Here is a 22,871-nt window from a genome sequence, read left to right as displayed (position 1 = left end):
TGTGTAGATCGAGGTGTCTCTCCTTATGATGCCGTATTGTTGATGTGTAGATCGAGGTGTCTCTCCTTATGATGCCGTATTGTTGATGTGTAGATCGAGGTGTGTCTCCTTATGATGCCGTATTGTTGATGTGTAGATCGAGGTGTCTCTCCTTATGATGCCGTATTGTTGATGTGTAGATCGAGGTGTCTCTCCTTATGATGCCGTATTGTTGATGTGTAGATCGAGGTGTCTCTCCTTATGATGCCGTATTGTTGATGTGTAGATCGAGGTGTCTCCTTATGATGCCGTATTGTTGATGTCTTAAAGATCGAGGTGTCTCTCCTTGATTATGATGTCTGTATGATGCCGTATTGTGTAGATCGATCGAGTGTCTCTCCTTATGATGCCGTATTGTTGATGTGTAGATCGAGGTGTCTCTCCTTATGATGCCGTATTGTTGATGTGTAGATCGAGGTGTCTCTCCTTATGATGCCGTATTGTTGATGTGTAGATCGAGGTGTCTCTCCTTATGATGCCGTATTGTTGATGTGTAGATCGAGGTGTCTCTCCTTATGATGCCGTATTGTTGATGTGTAGATCGAGGTGTCTCTCCTTATGATGCCGTATTGTTGATGTGTAGATCGAGGTGTCTCTCCTTATGATGCCGTATTGTTTGATGTGTAGATCGGTGTCTCTCCTTATGATGCCGTATTGTTGATGTGTAGATCGATATTGATGCCGTATTGTTGATGTAGATCGGTGTCTCTCCTTATGATGCCGTATTGTTGATGATGTAGATAGGTGTCTCTCCTTATGATGCCGTATTGTTGATGTGTAGATCGAGGTGTCTCTCCTTATGATGCCGTATTGTTGATGTGTATGATGCCGTATTGTGTGTCTCTCCTTATCGGTGTGATCGAGGTGTTCTGCCGTATTATGATCCTTATGATGCCGTATTGTTGATGTGTAGATCGAGGTGTCTCTCCTTATGATGCCGTATTGTTGTTAGATCGTGTCTCTCCCTTATGAGGTGTCTCTCCTTATGATGCCGTATTGTTGATGTGTAGATCGAGGTGTCTCTCCTTATGATGCCGTATTGTTGATGTGTAGATCGAGGTGTCTCTCCTTATGATGCCGTATTGTTGATGTGTAGATCGAGGTGTCTCTCCTTATGATGCCGTATTGTTGATGTGTAGATCGAGGTGTCTCACCTTATGATGCCGTATTGTTGATGTGTAGATCGAGGTGTCTCACCTTATGATGCCGTATTGTTGATGTGTAGATCGAGGTGTCTCTCCTTATGATGCCGTATTGTTGATGTGTAGATGAATGTGTCTCACCTTATGATGCCGTATTGTTGATGTGTAGATCGGGTGTCTCACCTTATGATGCCGTACTGTTGATGTTCAGCGGTGTCTCACCTCTATGATGCCGTATTGTTGATGTGTACATGTAGATCTTATGATGCCGTACTGTTGACGATTATTCAGAGGTGTCTCACCTCTATGATGCCGTATTGTTGATGTTATATCGAGGTGTCTTGCCTTATTAGGCCGTACTGTTGATGTGTATATGACGTTGTCTCTCCTTATGATGCCGTACTGTTGATTTGTAGATCGAGGTGTCTCTCCTTATGATGCCGTGTTGTTGATGTGTAGATCGATGTGGCTTTCCTTATGAAGCCGTATTGTTGATGTTTAGATGAAGGTGTCTCTCCTTATGTCGTATCGTTGATTTGTAGATAAAAGCGTCTCCCCTGGTGACATCTCTCAGAAGGTCTGTGGTTCGAATCCCAGCACGTGAATCGGAAATTTTATGGCAGCTACATTGGCGCCCAACATGGGGCCTGAGCACGCTCATATGAAATTTGAGCAACATAAGTCTCAGTACCCTGCTATGCGGCCGGGGACGTGTCTTCTGTTGACGGGGACATCAACAATACGGCATCATAAGGAGAGACACCACGATCTACGCATAAAAAATATGGCATCATAAGGAGAGACACCTTCATCTACACATCAACAATACGGCATCATAAGGAGAGACACCTCGATCAACACATCAACAATACGGCATCATAAGGAGAGACACCTCGATCTACACATCAACAATACGGCATCATAAGGAGAGACACCTCGATCTACACATCAACAATACGGCATCATAAGGAGAGACACCTCGATCTACACATCAACAATATGGCATCATAAGGAGAGACACATTCATCTACACATCAACAGTATGGCATATCCCACAGATGACTTCCTTACCTTGTTAGCTTACTGGCGGGCGTTTACCTCTTTGGTCATGTGGACAAGGCGTCCGATTTCGGATTGAAAGGTCCATGGTTCCAATCCGAGCACGGGACTCGGACATTTTATGGCCGCAACATGTAGATCGAGGTGTCTCTCCTCCTGATCCCGTATCGTTGATGTTAAGAGCGAAGTGTCTCTCCTACTGATCTCGTATCGTTGATGTTTAGAGCGAAGTGTCTCTCCTCCTGATCCCGTATTGTTGATGTTTAGAGCGAAGTGTCTCTCCTACTGAATCCGTATCGTTGATGATTAGATCGAGGTGTCTCTCCTTCTGACCCCATATCGTTGATATTTAAAGCGAGGTGTCTCTCCTCCTGATTCCGTATCGTTGATGTTTATGTAGAGCGAAGTATCTCTCCTTCTGATCACGCATTGTTGATGTTTAGAGCGAGGTGTCTCTTCCCCTAATCCCGTATCTTTGATGTTTAGATCGAGGTATCTTTAGGGGATAACTGTACTCTGTTTGACGAATTGGGGACGTATACCGGTGGTTATATAGCCGCAAATTTAGTTATATCGGAGACGCGCAAGCGCAATTCGTCAAACACGGTACAGTTATCCCCATTCTAATTCAACTCGTTTCACGCTGTATTTTCGTGAAAGAAATTCATTATTTAAACCAGGTCAAAGTTCCTCTAGGTCAAAGGTTATCATATCACTCCTTGAACTTACACCATCGCCAGCAAAAGTAGTTCCCTATTCAAGCTTCAACACGTTATTATGTGCACACTGTCTAAATCTGACAATGATGAATGAATCATAGTGTTATAGATAAAATGGAGGGATTTATGATGAAACCACTCTCTAGTTATCAGAAATGAGCGGCCCTCTGATTCCTCAACTCCGGGCTATCTGTTCTGTTGTGAAATGATAGCAGGTGACGTCACGCTCCATAATGACGTCATAATCTTGTTTCATGATCTAACAGTGTTGGGTCAACAGCCCGTTGCGAGTAAGTTGTTTGAACTTAAAATTAAATTTATGATACTGTTTTGTCTTTTTTTAACACACATTCCACCCATTTTAGCTGGATAGGGGAGTTAATTGGCCAAGGACTTCTGCAAATAACAATGCCCTGATAAACAGCGTTACCCCAATTGTGTAGGAATACATTCAAAGGTTTTGGTGAATCGGTTTTCAAATTGCGACCGTATATGCTGATTATACGGTCGGAAATTTATAGCATTGACCAATCAGAACTCGTGTTACATACTAAGTTGAATAAGAATTGCTTTTGATTCCTGTTTGTTTATGTGTAGATCGATGTGTCAGCACAAGACCAGGGAGTGCCATCGCTGAAGACGACACTGCCGATGATGGTGAGACTACTGGACATCGATGACAATGATCCGTATTTCCCCATGAGACAGAAAGACATCACAATACCAGAAGAAAGGACCGGGTGTTTTGGTAATTTGTCCTGGCAGAGGACAAAGATGAAGGGGAGAACAACACGAGAAAATGTTATACCATACGGAGTAAGTAACGCTCAACACACACACACACACGCACACACACGCATGCACGCACACACACATGCGTACATTGTTTGGTATAGAGATGGAATTATTCTACAGTATTAACTGACTACCTATATATTGTTAATGACAGGGTTTTGTGTTTTGATCTGTGCAAATACACTAAACGCGAAAAAGAAACGTTGACGGAGGTACCTATCTTCAGCTGGCGTTGTGATGCGTTGACGTCCACTTCTTGGTCTGTCTACGGTGATCCCAGTCTGTCTGAAGCCCTGAATAAGTCATACAACCATGATACGGTGGCATCCGTGGGCGTTGGCAACAACATTGTATGTCGACCCCATCTGCACCATCCCAATGGTTCTTTCTCTCGATTCAGCTATTAATCGTGGCATATTTCTCGTACTTGTGTATCAGATCATGTCTTCTAGGCTCTCTTTATATCCTATAGAATCATTCTGCATGTGAAATGGATGTAAATTCTGTTTGAATATTGCTGCGTTTTGGCGATTGGTATTGCAATGTGTAAAATGGAAATGGAAATGGAAAAATGTTACTTTGCAAGCACCTAAACATTTTTTCACAATATCAAAGACACATTTTACTTGTTTTCACTAATGCAAATCAGCAGAAAATGTTTTAAAAGACTGAAATCATAGCAATGATTATTTTACAATTTTAAACACACTCTACAACAGTTGTTTCTTGTTTTAATAGTTCAAAAATGGTGACTTTAAAAGGTTTATCATTGTCCCAAAAAAGAATCTTATTTCAGCCTTTCTTTTGGACATCGAAATCACTATTATTGGTTTATTTCGGCGTGGACGAATATAGGACAATTTAACCCTTCTGAAAAAGATGCATTTCACCCAAATATGAATGCATTTGAGAATTTCTTTTCGTGATTTGCATAAAGCTGTGTTGTTAAGCTTTCTTGTAAACTAAAGCCTTCTAAAATATCGTTGATAGTTTTTCAGTAATTCATAAAGGTAGGAGGGTAACGTTTCTTTTGGCGTCTAGTGTATGTACGTGAAATGCTAGTTCTGACAAAAAGAGGTTAATTCCATGCGTTTAATGTTCTTAATTAATAATGCCCATAGGAATATTGCTATTTACAGACGTAAAATCATCCGCACTAGAATTATTGTAGTCATAACCCGCTACCATTTGCAGGTTGTATTGGTCGATAGAAATGTAAATGTTGTCTCTTGACAATATTTACTTATTCGTGCGGGTTACATAATCATAGATTTGTTATCTTAGAATTTGAGGAAAAGTTCTGTTAGACCTGCTTGTCACGTCGAAGACCCGGGTTCGATTCCCCACATGTGCACAATGTGTGAAGCCCATTTCTGGTGTTCCCCGCCGTGATATTGCTGAAATATTGCTAAAAGCGTCGTAAAACCCAACTCACTCACTCACTCTGTTAGACCTGTGAGCATGCTCCAGTTGTGAGAAGGTATCATTTGTGTAACCTAATTAGGCCATGCTTCATCCCTCACATAACGAAGATGGTTCTGATCTCATCGTTGTCTGTTTGTATTAACAAGATCTATAATCGTAAAACTTTGATTACGCTTACGGTTTTAATATATGTTGTAGTAATAAATGATTTATTAACATAATTGACGTATAATCATATCTGAACACAAAAGTAATTGTACAGTTGTTCTCCAGGTGGTGATCAAAATGAAACCAGATATTTCTCTCTGAACAAGACAACTGGGCAGCTATGTCTCGATCAGAAGTTGGACAGAGAAACAAAGGACTTAATAAACCTGCTTATCAAGGTATCCAAGGATTGTTCCCTGAATGGGTCACCGCAAGATCCCTTCAATCCATCTTACAACAAAAGTGACAATTCTCTTCTCCACGTCCTGGTGGTCGTTGAGGACATCAATGACAACCCACCAGTGTTCGCGGATGACGGACAGCTTTCTACAGGCATTCTGTATGACGTCAACGTAGAGGAGTTGGTGTATGATCTTAAGGTCAGTAGACTTCTAACACCACTCAATCACCTTTACACGCAATGATTAGACCCGTGAAGATCCGGGTTAGAATGGGTGTTCAGCAATCCATTCTTATCATAAGAGGCGACTAATGGGACTGGGTTGACACGTGTCACCTTAACCGATTTTGAGCACTGGTTGTCTGGTCAAGACTCAATTATTTATAGACCGCCGTCATAAAACTGGAATATTGCAAACAAACAGAAAATACACTGATTTATCAGCGCCCTCCTATCTGTATATGGGGAATCAGCCAGATCCCTGTTTCACAAAGCTTCTTTTGCATTACTGAAGTCGCACGGCAGTGAGAAATGACGTGAGTTACAATATTCGTAGGGTGACAACGCTGAGTGAGGTTTGGCCGTTTCTGTATATAACTGTTCTGACTATTCTTTTTCGGCAGGAAATCGAGGCTTTGAGTGACGTTTTGATTCTTCAGACTCGTATAATCAGCATACAGTTACATATTTCTGTAAATGTCTCTTCACAGACTGACGTCTCAGACAAAGATATAGGCTCCAACGCAATAGCCTATTTCCGGGTCCTCAGCCAAAACATTCATGGAATTGACGACCTGAACACCCCAGAGCCGTTCGCAGTCGACATCAACGGCACAGTAGTCACTAAAACGCTGTTTTCGTCGTCCATGTTGGGCCATGTGGAAATTGCAATACAAGCCTATGAGAATGGCACCGACCACACCGCTAATGCCACACTTACGGTAACATTATCTGGTTTATACAACAAACATTTAACAGCTGGTGGTTTGAGTTAGGTAGAGAGACATATTTGTTGAAAAACGAGTTGGGTAGTGTTTGGGTAACATGGACCCGGGATCGAATGTTTACATGGGTAGAATTTGTGAAGCCAAGTTCTGGTGTCCCAAGTTACAGATGGAAGGTATATAAACATTCTCACACACTCTTTGTTGATGAATTTCTAATCGTTGTGTTTTTAGTGACTAGTGTTTAAATAACACGAGGTAGATATGATCGATCGTTTACACGCAGGAAATACAAACATGAATATACAATGCCTTTTAGAAAGTGGTCAAACATGTTATATCTGGGATGCCACTTTCTCAGTGAAGTACAAATTCTAGTGTGTTTAGTTGTGCCACATACGGGATTCGAACCCACCCTCTCAAAGTTTGGCACTAATCGCCAACACACTGTCAGTAATCAAACCTATCTAGTCAACACAGCCCCCACACAAAGTGGAACCAAAACATGTCCTGGAATTTGTACTTTATTGAGAAAGTGTAATTCCAAATAGTACGTATGTTACAATTGAACACTTTCTAAGAGGCATCGGATATTCATAGCTTCGTCCATAGGAGTCGTGCCAATTTACCCTTGTCAGAGGGGTACACATAATCTAGCCAGTTGGAAACAAACAAAAACAAACCCAGTCATAAACGGTATCTCGGCACTTAATGTTTACCCGATGTTTGAAAGATTATGTAAACAAACATTTATGCAAGAAATGTATCACTATAGAATACATGGGGAGATTCAGTCAGGTGAAGTATTCCTAGGCTAAAGGTAACTTTAGCGAAAGGAAATGTTTCTTAAACTTCGAGCATGTACGAATGATATTACGGATATACATGGTGACGAAAGTATTAACAACGTATTGTGTCGGTGTAATTGCAGTAACTGTTAACTGCGAGATGAACACACATGCCATTTAGAAAGTGGTCAAATGTAACACGTTATATTTGGGATTACACTTTCTAAATGGCATGTGTGTCCATAGCTTTCGGCCGTGAGAGCCGTGCCAATTTACAGTTATAGATCAGAGGGGTACACAAAAACCGTGGTCCAGACTACCAGTTGTCCTACTACCAATTTTGTGGAAAACCCGGTGGCTGAGTGGGTTAGACGGTTGACTTTGTGTACTGGTGATTAGGTGCCTGATTCTGAGTTTGTGGGTTCGAATCCCAGATGGTACACAACCCAAGACAAGGACTAGAGTCTGTACTTTACTGAGAAAATGTCATCCCAAATATAGCGTGTTATAACTGTTAGAATGATGATGTTACATAAAATAATTCCACATAGTAGGGAAACCAAGTGGCGTCAATAAAACTTGAATAAAACTCCCAGTATACCCTTAGTCAAGTCTTGCTTAAAACCACCTGACAATTATCATTACAGGTGTATATCATCAGCAACGTCCAGAGGGTGAAAATAATATTCAACTCACTGCCAGAAGAGGTCCAGGGGATCAAATCTGAATTCATAAGGTATACCTGATCATATTCATGGTATGGGCCACTGTTATAAACCGTTCACAAGTGGTATTAACAACGGTGAATACAAAATGGTCTGTTACTTATTGTATGCCCCGAGAAGTTGTTTCGTAAACGGGGTTACACTTATTGTATTACATGTGGCATGTTTCTTCAAAGTTTAGTTTAATTTTGTATCATTGTTACATTTGGTTTTGTGGCATGTAATAACTAATTCATCGTCATTTACAGTAAGCTGGAGAATCTGTTGAAGTTCGAAGTCGTTGTAGACAAGATAGCAACGCACGAGGCTGCTGATAAAACCACAGATGAAACGAAGTAAGTACCAACTCCACATATAACAGTGTTCCTGCAAGGATTTCCTATCCTCAGCAACTCATATGATTGCATGAGCGTTTTATTGATTTACTGTCAAAGCAAATATGCATTGACCTGAAAGGATATACAAATATAATGGATAATGATGAATTTATACGTTTCTGTCCTTCACTTTACAGGACCGACATGTTTGTCCACGCTATGAGGAACGACAGTACGAAGGAAATTGTTCCAGCGACGGAGCTGTGGAGGTGAGTCAGCTTTAATTCATTCTTTTGAATGTTAGGATGTTCTCTTTATGGAATAATTAACATTGTTCAAAGCACAATGTCACACATTTTCGACAATATTTTGGCCTATATCCCTTACGACCTGCCTGAAATCGATAATTGAAACTCCGAGGCGAACAGCTTCCAAACAGAGAACACTTGCCATATATGGAATGTAAATAATTGCTCCGTACATCGAACACTGTCGCACGCGGAGTTATCGGTGTTTGCCGAACTGGTTTCAATCACAAGTTGTGCGTACTAGGATATTCGTAAAGAGCGCTCCAAGGGACATAACTCTATGGGGTTCCCTTGAAAAAATATTCGGTCGGTAGAGGACGCGAGAGTCGATATAATGCAACGTTGCATAAATTCATTCGAGCATTTTAATTTAATATTGTAATCTAAATACCTAATGTTATTTTTTATAAATTATTTGGTAGCTTCCCTGATAGTTAGTTTTATTGTGAGAAATGCATTACTTACTTTTAGAGAAGTGTGGTGTGATATAGTGCCTTTAAGTGTTGAAACCCACTGTCGTGTGTAATCCACTCTGGACGATCAATGCATATAATATGTGTTTCAATCCTCTTTCTCCACATTTACAAGCTTTTCGATCTGTGTATTTTTAATCCTTTAAAATGATTGATGCGTCAGCACGTTTGTGTAACTGTTGGATCTGAGTAACATCGTTACTAACTTGTGGTACACCGGTCAAACAACATGACTTTCATGAAATCATGCACTGCATATTTCAGGGCATTTGATTTCACTGTTGGTGTGGCAGAGCTGTTTCAACAGTACAAGGTCATGGAGTCACGGGTAAATCGGAGTGTTCATTCTGTGTGTGATTGGAAATCTATGTCAAATGAAGAGTGAAATTCAACAGACCCTCATTGTAACTTGCTGTATATGGATAGCACTTATCTAGTACTTTGGGGAGGTGGAGTCCTCTCCGGGATGCGAGCCCCTACTCACAGAGTTGGGCACTTAATTACCAGCACGAAAGGTAGGGGATCGAACCCACCCAGACCCCGAGGCTGTCACAAAAATGGAAGCCTGGCAACTTGTAGTTCAGATCACGGACAGTATGTAGGCTTCTGACAGTGTAACTGTATTCCGATCTTCATCGATTGTTACAGATCAAATTACATGCACTAGGCACCGTACCGTTGATGACACGGGGTACAAAAACATTCAGGCGCTTGTATATTTTATAGCTTAAACCATTATTTCGTTTCTCGATAAATCTCCACTTCCAGAACATACTCACCAAACTACCAAGAACTTCCTAATGTCCACGGCAGTCTATCACCTACATTTACTGTATGTTTCTGTAGACCATGCTCACCAAATTATCAACTATTGCATCAATGTGTATAAGTTTCACTTTTACTACTGTCTACAGTAGTTCTGTTTTCTTCCTTTGTACAGCCTGTTGTGGATCAACTAGCAACAGACGACACGTTGACAAGGACGCTGACAATGACCCTGATTCTTGTTGCTGTTATCCTTGGTCTCATAGCCATATCTCTGGCCTTAGCGCTGTATTGCATCAGAGCAAAGTGAGTACACCGTCAGCTGACGTCTGCTCCGTCAGTCTTCTTCCAACGCAATAAATGTAGTATACTTGCCTTATTTGATCGACAAAGATTACTACATCACCACTAAGCATGCACAGTGTTTGGATGGGGGGGCAACTTTGAAAACCCAGGGTTGTGTTCAACTGATTATGTAACTAGGGGGTCGTAGTTTGACGACTGTGTTCATCCAGTGTAGTGAACTGGCGTGTGCTAATTACGAAGTCATGGCGGTGCGGTCACTTAGTGAGGTTTAAGCAGTGGTCAGGTGTTGGCCAATAAGATATATCTGTCTTGATATCACGATATGGAAGAACAGGGATTTATCATCTATATATCGCTTTTCCCCATTCGAGTTAAAACAGTGCCACTAGTGACAGCATGACTTCCGTTTCAAAGATGTCACAGATCTTCACGTTTAGATTACTCATTTTGATAATGATATGTGTCACGTGTCACAGGTACATCCGACGGCTTCGCGCTGAAACCACGGCAGTCAGTAAGTATCAAGCTGTACACGGATTCTCCACACTGTCTAGTTGTTGTTTTACCGTTGCTTATAGATAATAGACGTAACAAAACTCCATTCTGTTTATAGATATCTGGAAAACGCATGTTGGAAACATGTAAATGACATTGTACAATGTCCACAGTTCGCATACAGTCTTGGCGGATCCAGTGTGTGTGTGTGTGTGTGTGTGTGTGTGCGTGCGTGTGTGCGTGCGTGCGTGTGCAGGGGTGCGCACCCCTCCCCTTTTTTGTCCTGAAAGGTTATGAAATCATAGGTGGATCCATTTGGTATCATGTGAAATGTAAAAAACGTAATTATTATTAACTGTATGTTAACATGTCCAAACAATACAGCACCAACGTGTATTTGATTATGGTGCACATTTCTTACTGCAACCTGAGGAAGATGTTTCTATACTGATATATCGTTCTACAGGTGTAAATCACACAGAAAAGGAAGCTGCGCCTCCAGGGACGAACTTATACACCGCGTGAGTCAACATCAATGTTACATGAGGAGGACACAATGGTCCTTATAACATATACTATGGGGAGTAAATCAGGTATATGAAGCATGTCAGGCTGGCCCATGACAGCTTGTTCACAGCAACTATCAGCACCGTCAGAGCACACAATCGGCAACTCCATATCACTTGCTTGAGATGCTGAAATATAGGACCCAGGGGAGCAACAGACGTAGTAACGATTGAATAACGTTGTACGCAACAGACAGCAACATTTCAGCCACTGTAGAATATCGCCGCAGATGCTCCAGTCAAGTGATTGACAGACTGACGTCATGGTACTATGACACGCACGAGCCAATTCAACAAATGAGTAATTACCCATGTTTGGTCGACATTTACTGCAGGAACCACATGGTTGGTACTTTGTCTGACCCGGAATCCCATTATTGTTCCAACAGAGGTGACTTTGAACTCCACGTCTTGTGGAGTGGCCAACACCCATTGTGGACATGTCTCTAACACTACATATGGCCAGAACTTTATTTATTACTCTTTAGATAAATTAGGAGACTTTTGACTGGTTAATACCAAATCCATATGAACTCGTACTCTGAAGTTTCACTGGTGGTATGGACGACCTTGGCAGTTTGTTTCCTTTGACACTATTGAAATTTAACCTTCTTCAAGAATGTTACTATTATCATCACAAGTTCTTTTCATTAATAATTATTTGGAGAATATGCTATTTTCTCTCTATGAAGTTGAAATGGATTAGACCTGAAGATATATCCTCAAACCTGATATTTTGAGATATAAAAAGTCCTGTAAAACATATGTTTTATGTATACAAGAGGTGTGTACCTTCTTATATCGATTTATAATGTTCGACATTAGGTCATTTACTTCAATTTGGTACTTAAAAAATCTGAAGGATAATAATTCGTTACACAGCCATTTGCCAGACAGTATGGGGATGTATACATGTACTGCCCGTTTGAATCCGTATTTCCTGAGGCCGAATTATTTAGACGGACCGTACCATCCCATACTACCTGGCAATAGTCGTGCAACTAAGAATATTTATTGACTCGGAGATTTAAGATGGAGTTTTAGCTATGTGTTCGTATCACGCCAGGAATGCTTCATAATACTAAATGGAAGCATGTATCTTTGTTTTCTATTTCTCTCAGGTCAAATCCTGTGTTCATGAAGGAAGGACTGAATAAACCTCTGTATGAACCAGAAAGGTAGGTTGCACCAAAACAAACAAACAAACAAACAAAGACATTTGACATAATTTACAACTGTATTCTTTAAGAAGTTGGATGCCTTTGTTTGTGCGCACCGTATGACGGGATGTGACAGTAGGAGCGCGTTTCTTTTAGTTTTATGTTACGCAGTTATTTCCCTTTAACTTGCTTCTAATCATTTTGCTTATTGAACACCATACAAAGGAAGGCCATACAAGCATTTATCCTGAGGTAAACCTGGGCAAGAGTTATCCCCCCTGATCAAATTTAATTGGAGATAATGTTGATGCCCTCTGGTAACATTTTCCTTTTTTGGAATATCAATCTAGTGTGAATTGACTATATAAATATTCATTTGATGAAAAACTCTTGTTATCATAAAAATCTTTTTTTTCATTGATGATTCCATATTTGTTTTTAAATTCCTGTTTGTTTAGAAGTTAATTCGTGTGTCAAATCCTACATACTGCCTTGAAAATTGATTTTCCTGCTTTAATTCATATCAATACTGAAATATCTGTATAAAAAATCTTATATGAAATAATAAAAGTAAACAAATTACTTTTTAGAGAACTTTTATTGACAGATTACTTTTTACAGACGGTGCCACAAGGGGGCGCCACTTCTCAAACAAATGCTATTTTTAATGCATAATTAGATTCGGGACACATTTTTCTACAAAATGATACCAAATTTAGCAATTTCTTGACATTTTGATATTTTGTATGCAACCTCCTTAAAGTTACTAAGTTTACAAATCAATTCAAATCACAATGGCAATACAAAATTGAGTGGCAGTACAAATCAGATGGCAATATATTTTAAAAACAGTGATTATAAAACAAGTTGGGACGGTGGTGATAATATTTCTTCACTGCAATACTCGCCAAGCTTCCAAAACAGGCCTAGGCTGTCAGTGAGCATCAAGGGTGAAAGTGATCTTCATAAGACTGCTGGTCTTCTTGTAGTGCGAGATGTGACGACTGAAGCAACTAGACTGGATATGCCCATGTTGTTGCAGTACTTTGTAGTGCGTTCCAGAACTATCGGTCTAAGTATAGCACACAGTTACATGTAGCTCACCACTGCCATCTACTGAATGTAAACAGAAAGAATGCAATCCGCTTGCCACACAATGACAACATCACCACATAACAGTATAATGTATGACCCTGTGTATGTATGTTTCTGTCACCCTGTTGTAATATTATGTTGTATATATATACAAAATATATACAGGAAGGTGCGTGCAAGTATGCCTGTTGTGTGCACACGCACCCGGGGTAAAAACACAAAATACAATAAAGCCCCACGAAATGGCAGAGTGATAGTAAGAGCTTTCATTGTGAATGATGGGTCATTCTTACAAATCAGACTACAATGCAGTTTTTAATATTCATAAGACATGACGTTCATACGCTTGATATGTGATATCAGGTTTCTGTAAGCAGTCACAAGGAGAGGACGAGTTAGATAAAGTCCCTGATATATGTTCTATATGTGACATAATACATAACAGTACGTTGTACCTCATCGACCGTAGTTGGTAACTGCACCCGTCACTAGGAAAACCCATTCTTGAAGTCCCGGGGTGGTTTGTTTGTGTGGCATTCAAGAACTTGGTGGTATAGATGACAAAACCTTAAGGATAATCAACTTCTTTATTTCCACAGTAGCGACGTTTCGGTATAGCTTCTTATACCGTTTTCAAGCATATGAAATGATATGCTTGAAAACGGTAAAAGAAACTATACCGAAACGTCGCTAGTATGATAATAGAGAAGTTAATCATGCATTAACTTCCGTCATCTCCATATGGTGTCACCACCTAACATCACGCGTAATTGTACACGCACTACCAATAGAGTTAGGTCATCTGAATATATACCATCAACATCATTTCCACTCATGGACGTTTCAGTGACAGCGACAGCCTGGACAACAACGTGGTGGACAACGGCGAGCCAGCTAATGTGGCGACTGTAGACGAGCAGGAGGTGATGATGAGGATAGACGAATACGACGGCTACATGACCGTTCATGACATGAACCCCGCCTTGGACGACGTCCTCAGACACCATGCAGATACGGTGCAAACGAGACGGAAGGACAAGGAGGCTCTCATGGAAGACAATGTCAGTGACAACGACAGCGGCACATACACATCCACGTACGGCCTTCAACATTCCGACATCTAGACAAAAGGATATTTGCCTACTTTAGTGGAATTTTAGAAGTAGTTGGGAAGTATTATATTGACAAATGTTCATGGGTAACAACCTGCTTTCTGTGTAGACACAGATTCGTGTACCATTGTGACGTCGAACTGACGAGACGAAATGATAGAAGGTGTTATCTTTAAAAGTTGTCAATATTGACATTTGCCTTGTTGAACTGCTAGAGGGAAAATTATTAAACATTGAGATTTAAACATCTAGTCTAGGTGTTATTTGCCTATAACAGTCAATCATCTAGTCTAGATGCCGCCTGCCCTTACCTGTCAAACATAGTCTGGATGCCTCTTGCTCTTATCTGTCAAACATAGTCTGGATGCCTCTTGCCCTTATCTGTCAAACATAGTCTGGATGCCTATTGCCCTTACCTGTCAAACACTAGTTACAACGTTCGAGACTGTAGATGTTATCTATAAGATTTACTGGACAACATCATGTCTGGAATTGTAACCTTCTAAATGACAAGCACGGCAATTCTTCATGGTCAATACCTCACGGGTGATAATAACACGATATTTGTCCATTACCATGGACTACACATGCATATAAGTAGACAGTCTGACCGATAAATGCTTATTACGTAATGACGCATACTCAAGTAACTTATGAGAGGCAGCTTGGCACTGTAAGCGGTGGTTTGATAGAAAGTAGCATTCATCCTCATGAAAGAATGCTCACCATGGCATGGCGATTTTGTTTCCTGTTTGTTTGTATCTATACAGATTTTCACCTGTTCCTTTTATACAACAGAGTGTTTATTCATATTTGTAATGAGTTGAAAATGGTATATGACATTAGAAAATGTATGTCGTCCTACAGTCTGCTATCTAGTTACTGTATACACATTACTGTTTTCCTCACTAATATTACAGTGGGTGAGGAAGAGTCATGACTACGTCAGACACAAGACATTGACCTTAGTTATTTACAATAACCCTTTTTCGACTTTTGTAATTTCGTTTCTCTGCCCATTTTAACTGTTGAAGATTTCTCTTCTGTCTCTTCCATGCTGCTGATATTTAATCATTTAACCCATGAATTCATTTCCCTATGAATGCGGATCTAATTCAACCATCCAAATTGCCCGATAGCACGTGTCGTCATAACATCTACTTAACACTATGGACACGTATCCAGTCCCAATATGGACTTGAAATGTTGATGAAGTGATGGCATTTCATCTAAGGGAGATGATTGTATATAGTTGTTTTCTTTTCGTACTGCTTTCGCACAAATTTAGATTAATTGCATGTTACACGATATGTCAGAAGTTTATGAAAATATGACAATCGTTGATAGTCATTGACGTTACAACGAATGAGTTTGTGTGATATGGTGCTTAGCCATTGGGCGGCTTGGTGATGTCGTCGTTGTTCAAGTATGTGTAGCTGAATCGGGCAGTACTTGGACTGCATCAGTCAGATATGTCAAGGACCAGAGACAGAATACATAGCATTGACGCTACATTGTAACCGTGAACACTGAAGAGTGTTAGTTATATATCCTACATACCTTCTCTTGGATGCTGCCTACCGATCAATTTGTTGTGTAAAATGTATATATGTGTTTATATCAATACGTTCCATGCGTCACTCAGACATGTACTATCCAGTAATTGTTGATGTAGTCAGTAGTATTATTCTAGGTACATAAATGGTTAGTCTCAGGCACAATAAAACGGAAGCCAAATGTGAGTTAGAACACTTTGATTCTGTTCTAGGTGATCTTACATGGTAATATTGGCGAATGTTATGCAGCACGCGGGAGAAAATATCTACGTCAAAAACGGAAAACATTAGGTGATCAAATATTATTTCTGACAGCTGTTAATTACAGCGTGATTTCTAAATTGCATCGCCAAGATTAACCCAGAAATAGGTTGGTATAGAACTAAAATGTCCGTAAAGGACAATGAGATAAAAGAATTATGAGTGAAAAAAAGGACAGTGGATCAAATAAATCCCGAAAGTATTATTTAATGATGACAAGGCACTCACAAATGCACCAAAATGTTGTAACTGCTGCGTGTCTTCAATTTTCTTGAATCTAGAGTATAGACATATATACAAAAGATGTAATTTATGGCCTAGCTCTTATATAGGTGCAGCCGACCTTCACTAAACTTCTCGAGCGACCAAGGCGGCCATGTTTTTTACAGCAGCCAGGGGCAGATAACTCTAACCACGTCTTGTCGCCAGCAGCGCCCCACCCTTTCCTCGGGTTTCAATCACCCTGCTGCCACTAGCAATCGCTACCAGTTAACTTTCTTATAACATAGAATAAGCTCGAATGTTTTGGAACTTCTTATGAGGGGCGTTGAGTAGCCTAGTGGTTAAAGCGTTCGCTCGTCACGCCAAAGACCCGAGCTCGATTCCCCACATGGGTACAATGTGTGAAGCCTATTGCTGGTGTCCCCCATCGAGATGTTGCTGGAATATTGCCAAAAGCGGCGTAAAACCAAACTCACTCACTCACGTTTTAAGAAGCGGCGACAGGGAACTTAATGAAGAATGATGAGACGTGTGCATGACAAAAATGGTGGCGCTTGTTTAGGACATCCGCCACACCGTACATAAAAACAGTAGGCAAGTGCGTAGTCAGTATTAAAGACCCACTGGAGCTGAAAACGAGATATTCCAATGGTGCCACACAGTTCCTCTTTACGGGATAATCTCATGCATTGTGTGTCGTCCTCATTCCATAGGTTAAGTTGTACTTAAACCCAAGTGCTAGAGGCTGGTTACCAGATGTATTGATGCAAATCGGATAAGTGAATGGGACAATGCATTTTACATTATTTTCTCGATGAGCAATAACATTTGGTTATTATTTTATGACATACTCAGATTGTCAAATATTGTTGATATCCTTGTTGAATTGAGTTGGACATGTACATTCTTATTGTGTGATAAATTTAGGCTATGTGGAATTGTTATATATATTTATGGAACATGTTGATGCAAGTATTTAAACGAAATTTGTATTTTTTCCGTGAAATGAATCGTGATGTGGAACTTCTTGTTGATATTTTTTAGAATGATTAAATAAAGTGATGAGTTGAAATGAATTCATATCATTGAGCATTTCAGTGCGGCATACACATTTACACGTATAGCAATGGAAAGTGAATGCAGAGGACACAGATAACAAGGGTTTTATCTGTAATTACATGTGAAAACAATGTTTTAAGAACATGTATAGATCTTACACACTCAGTGGTCTATATCTACACATTTGGGGTGAGATACATATAGCTAAGGCACAACGATGTAAGAGCATAGTACGGAACACGTCAAGAGGGAACAAACTTGCACACTTTAGATTTATGTGCTTACACAGAAGTGAGAGGTTAAATTGCTGAGTAGCATGCACAGGGTGAGATCCTAGGCACGGAAATACAAAGATGTGCAATGGCATGTTCTTCCTCACGCTGTTCAGGGATGTTGATCCACACACAACTTCTAATACACAGTTTCCAGAAAATCTGTCTCATCCATGGCATGGGTACACCGCTGATACAGTTGCACACACACAGTAAGCACTATTATACATATTTCAAGGCCTGGTGGAACTAATTTGGCTTTGTCCTGTGCACCATCAGCGGTAGCATTGCGTTTGGAACTGAATGATTACAGATTGTGACCGTTTGGTGTGGTGCAAATTTGATCGACTTCATCGTGGCTGTTCATCAGTATTGAAAGACTCTGGCGGCGACAGGAATGATTCCACCAGAACTGTAGTACTTGCAGATGTTGATCTTGTAATGGTTGTCCTAGTCGTGGTTGTAGTTTCAGGTTTTGAGCTTGTGGTTGTTGTTGTTGTGATTGCAGTAGGTTTTGTAATTGTAGTTGTCGTTGTGGTCGTGACTGTGACAGTAGGTTTACGTGTTGTAGTTGTAGTTGCAAGTGTGGTGGTCGTAGTAACAGGTGTTGTGGTTGTAGTGGCAGGTGTTGTAGTTGTACGTGTGATCGTTGTTGCAGGTGTTGTGGTCGTTGAAGAAGGTGTTGTAGTTGTAGTGACAGTTGTTGTGGATGTAGGTGTTGTAGTAGTAGTCAATGATATTGTAGTTTGGGTGGTTGTTGTTGCAGGTGTTGTGGTCGTTGCAGAAGGTGTTGTGGTTGTAGTGGCAGTTGTTGTGGATAAAGGTGTTGTAGTTGTAGGGGCAGTTGTGGATGTAGGAGTTGTAGTTGTAGTCATTGGTGTTGTAGTTTGGGTGGTTGTTGTTGCAGGTGTTGTGGTAGTTGAAGATGGTGTTGTAGTTGTAGTGGCAGTTGTTGTGGATGTAGGAGTTGTAGTTGTAGTCATTGATGTTGTAGTTTGGGTGGTTGTTGCAGGTGTTGTGGTCGTAGTAACGGGTATTGTGGTTGTAGTGGCAGGTGTTGTAGTTGTACGTGTGATCGTTGTTGCAGGTGTTGTGGTAGTTGAAGATGGTGTTGTGGTAGTTGAAGATGTAGGTGTTGTAGTTGTAGTCATTGATGTTGTAGTTTGGGTGTTGTTGATGTAGGTGATGTGGTAGTTGTAGTCAGTTGTACGTGTGATCGTTGTGCAGGTGTGTGGTTTGGGTGGTTAGTTTGCAGGTGTTGTGGATGTGGTCGTTGTAGAATTGGTGTTGTGGTTGTAGTGGCAGTTGTGGATAAAGGTGTTGTAGTTGTAGTCATTGGTGTAGTAGTTTGGGTGGTTGTTGTTGCAGGTCTTGTGGTCGTTGAAGATGGTGTTGTAGTTGTAGTGGCAGTTGTGGATGTAGGTGATGTAGTTGTAGTCATTGGTGCTGTAGTTTGGGTGGTTGTTGTTGCAGGTGTTGTGGATAAAGGTGTTGTGGTTGTAGGCATTGATGTTGTTGTTTGGGTAGTGGTTGTTGTTGCAGGTGTTGTGGTCGTTGTAGAAGGTGTCGTGGTTGTAGTGGCAGGTGTTGTGGAAGAAGTGGCAGGTGTTGTAGTTGTACGTGTGATCGTTGTTGCAGGTGTTGTGGTGGTAGTTGTACGTGTTGTGAGACTTGTTTGTGTAGTGGTTGTTGTTATAGGTGCTGTGGTTGAAGTTGGAGGCGTGATGGTGGTAGTTTCACTTGTGGTTGTTGGTGTTGTGCTTGTAGTTGTAGTTGCAGCTGTTGTAGATGCTGGTGCTGTGGTTGTGGTGGTTGTAGGTGTGGTAGTTGTGGTTATAGTAAATGTAGTGATCGTTGTTCCGGGTGCTGTGGTGACAGAGGTCGTTGATGTAGTTGTAACAGGAAATGTCGTACTGGGTCTGTTGCTGAACATTCCTAGGCAGGATCCAGGTGCTGTAGTCTGTCCATCTGTGGTGGTAAACAGGTGACATCCAACATCAAAGCCGAATCTCCAATCACACTTTGTTGTAAAAGCCTGGCACAGCGGCTCGACCAGACACAACGTGGCACAGTGCATCGGACTGATGGCGATTGGTGACGCCTGGACATCACCAGACAACGTCTTCCCCTTGCTGATGTCAATCACAATCTGTCCTGACGCACTCCCAAGAAGCAAAGTCAGATGTAAGAAGTAATCCATTATGGGGGTCAGCTGAGGGAACCTAAGAACAGTATCTGATCCTTTTTCTGTATCAGCAACTTAATAGAGCTTACTCTTCATCACACACACAAATGCTTGATGGATCCAGGGGATCAACCACGTTTACTTCTGGCACAGATGTGTTTTTGACCTGCACTGTTTTCTCGTTGTGGTTGAGATGCCAAGCAGTCCCAATTCAACAACTTTCACAGAACTGAAATATTGAATATATCCCACAAGTCACGTCGTCGTGGTACTGGTACAGCTATATTCCTTTGAAACACCTCACATTTGGCGAAAAAGTTACCTCCTGAATGAAACAGGAATAGACATTTCACAAGACAGTCTGTACCACACACACCGTGTACCATCCAACTGCCCATGAACCCAGCATGTATATAGCATAAACACTGGATCAAGTCGATTGAACGAACATGTCTGACGTTTCACGGTAGTGCAGAAATTCAATAAAGGCTGGGAGAGCAATTGGTGCCTTTGATTTCCCTAACCACGTATCACATGATATAAGTGGAAAGTCTCTGTCTACGCACCATACCTTGTTTTCGACAAAACCAGTTTCCAACGGATCAAAGAAGGGATTGGCATTGATTTGTTGACATTGATTTATGGAGCCAAACATGGAAATGTATTAACATGCATTTATGACCATCAGAGCGCGATAAAACTTTTTAGAATACTACTATTTGTTCCAGCATAGATCAAATGTTTCTGTTTGCATACACGAATGTAAAAAACACCCACATACAATACTTCCCATAAGAACATACCAGTATAATGCGATGTAGTTCTAGCGATAATGTCAAGGCCTCAGTGAGATCGTATCGGTAGCGTTAGCGTTCTGCATCGAGATCGTACCACCACTGGCACAGCGATCCAATCTACAAAGTGAAATCTGTTTTATGTACTGGTATATAGTATATATCTCGATGTTGTGAAAGTGTGTGACCATGATGGTATTGTGACCCTCTACAAATCGTACCGCGATGGTATTGTGACTCTTTAATCATCTTGAGGTGATGAGAGTACTTTCTGCCATATTCACCATGACCTATGTGTACAGTCTGAGCAGTCTTGGTATTGTGTACTCTCCAGATTTCCATCATGGTTCGTGGGAGCATCGAATATTGAACGTCGAAGGATTTCTACACAGAAGTGTGTATGAGAGATTACGGGAGTGTTTAATTTGCATAAAAACATGCGAATGGAGGGTATGCTTTCCATAAGGCTCGACAATTATCAATGAGAGGCGACCTGCGACGTGTATGCTGTCATTTCTCCGACGGTTTATCTTGGCTCTGCCATTGCAAAACATTAACTTCAATGTGGTCTTAAGTCACTTTCAAGGGGTAACAGTGTGGTTTTATTGAAGGGCATAGAAGAAACGATACTGATGAGACAGCATGGATTGAATTGGTGACAACTGGTGCATACATGAAGGTGGGAACACATTCACGGGAACACCGTTCAGTCGTAGAAACAATTGACTGCTTTCTCTACTGTAACAAACTGAACTGTAATAACACTAACCAGCTCTACTGTAACACACTGAACTGTATTAACGCTAACCAGCTCTACTGTAACACACTGAGCTGTAGTAACGCTAACCAGCTCTACTGTAACACACTGAACTGTAGTAACGCTAACCAGCTCTACTGTAACAAACTGAACTGTAATAACACTAACCAGCTCTACTGTAACACACTGAACTGTAATAACACTAACCAGCTCTACTGTAACACACTGAACTGTAGTAACGCTAACCAGCTATACTGTAACACACTGAACTGTAGTAACGCTAACCAGCTCTACTGTAACACACTGAATTGTAGTAACGCTAACCAGCTATACTGTAACACACTGAACTGTAGTAACGCTAACCAGCTATACTGTAACACACTGAACTGTAGTAACGCTAACCAGCTCTACTGTAACACACTGAACTGTAATAACGCTAACCAGCTCTACTGTAACACACTGAACTGTAGTAACGCTAACCAGCTATACTGTAACACACTGAACTGCAGTAACGCTAACCAGCTCTACTGTAACACACTGAATTGTAGTAACGCTAACCAGCTATACTGTAACACACTGAACTGTAGTAAAGCTAACCAGCTCTACTGTAACACACTGAACTGTAATAACGCTAACCAGCTCTACTGTAACACACTGAACTGTAGAAACGCTAACCAGCTCTACTGTAACAAACTGAACTGTAGTAAAGCTAACCAGCTCTACTGTAACACACTGAACTGTAATAACGCTAACCAGCTCTACTGTAACACACTGAACTGTAGTGACGCTAACCAGCTCTACTGTAACACACTGAACTGTAGTAACGCTAACCAGCTCTACTGTAACACACTGAACTGTAGTGACGCTAACCTGCTCTACTGTAACACACTGAACTGTAATAACGCTAACCAGCTCTACTGTAACACTCTGAACTGTAGTGACGCTAACCAGCTCTACTGTAACACACTGAACTGTAATAACACTAACCAGCTCTACTGTAACACTCTGAACGGTAATAACGCTAACCTGCTCTACTGTAACACACTGAACTGTAATAACGCTAACCAGCTCTACTGTAACACTCTGAACTGTAGTGACGCTAACCAGCTCTACTGTAACACACTGAACTGTAGTAACGCTAACC

The 22,871-nt window shown here is 40.9% G+C and overlaps 3 protein-coding genes across 3 annotated transcripts in view; 1 reads left to right on the top strand and 2 right to left on the bottom strand.

The window, feature by feature from the left end:
* The window catches only part of LOC124267326 (protocadherin-like wing polarity protein stan), a 37,331-nt gene extending 30,899 nt beyond the window's left edge, over positions 1–6,432 (top strand). Inside the window, exons 15-17 of the mRNA XM_046702245.1 lie at positions 3,557–3,775; positions 5,453–5,766; positions 6,278–6,432. Coding sequence (XP_046558201.1) covers positions 3,557–3,775; positions 5,453–5,488 — 255 coding nt within the window. The 3' untranslated portion in view covers positions 5,489–5,766; positions 6,278–6,432. The remainder of the gene's footprint in view (positions 1–3,556; positions 3,776–5,452; positions 5,767–6,277) is intronic.
* An 11,395-nt stretch (positions 6,433–17,827) lies between these two features.
* On the bottom strand, positions 17,828–19,146 carry LOC124267321 (cell wall protein DAN4-like). Its single transcript, XM_046702241.1, has one exon. It carries the CDS (start codon positions 19,140–19,142, stop codon positions 18,342–18,344), a length of 801 nt encoding a protein of 266 aa, XP_046558197.1. The 5' UTR covers positions 19,143–19,146; the 3' UTR covers positions 17,828–18,341.
* Positions 19,147–19,258: 112 nt separating this feature from the next.
* On the bottom strand, positions 19,259–20,571 carry LOC124267325 (cell wall protein DAN4-like; the record flags this gene model as incomplete). Its single annotated transcript, XM_046702244.1, has 1 exon — positions 19,259–20,571. A coding segment is annotated over exon 1 (933 nt), but the record flags the coding sequence as incomplete, so codon positions are not given.
* Positions 20,572–22,871: the final 2,300 nt, after the last annotated feature.

This window comes from Haliotis rubra, unplaced genomic scaffold (genome assembly GCF_003918875.1).
Source record: "Haliotis rubra isolate DU_JTF1 unplaced genomic scaffold, ASM391887v1 Scf1300, whole genome shotgun sequence".
Classification (NCBI taxonomy): Eukaryota; Metazoa; Mollusca; class Gastropoda; order Lepetellida; family Haliotidae; genus Haliotis; species Haliotis rubra.
The sequence above is the reverse complement of the archived record's forward strand: the minus strand, read 5'-3'. Positions and strand labels throughout refer to the sequence as shown.

Bases quoted from the DNA above. Each gene is read 5' to 3' on its own strand.
- LOC124267321 (XM_046702241.1), bottom strand. From the start codon at position 19,142: ATGACTACAACTACAACACCTACATCTTCAACTACCACAACACCATCT.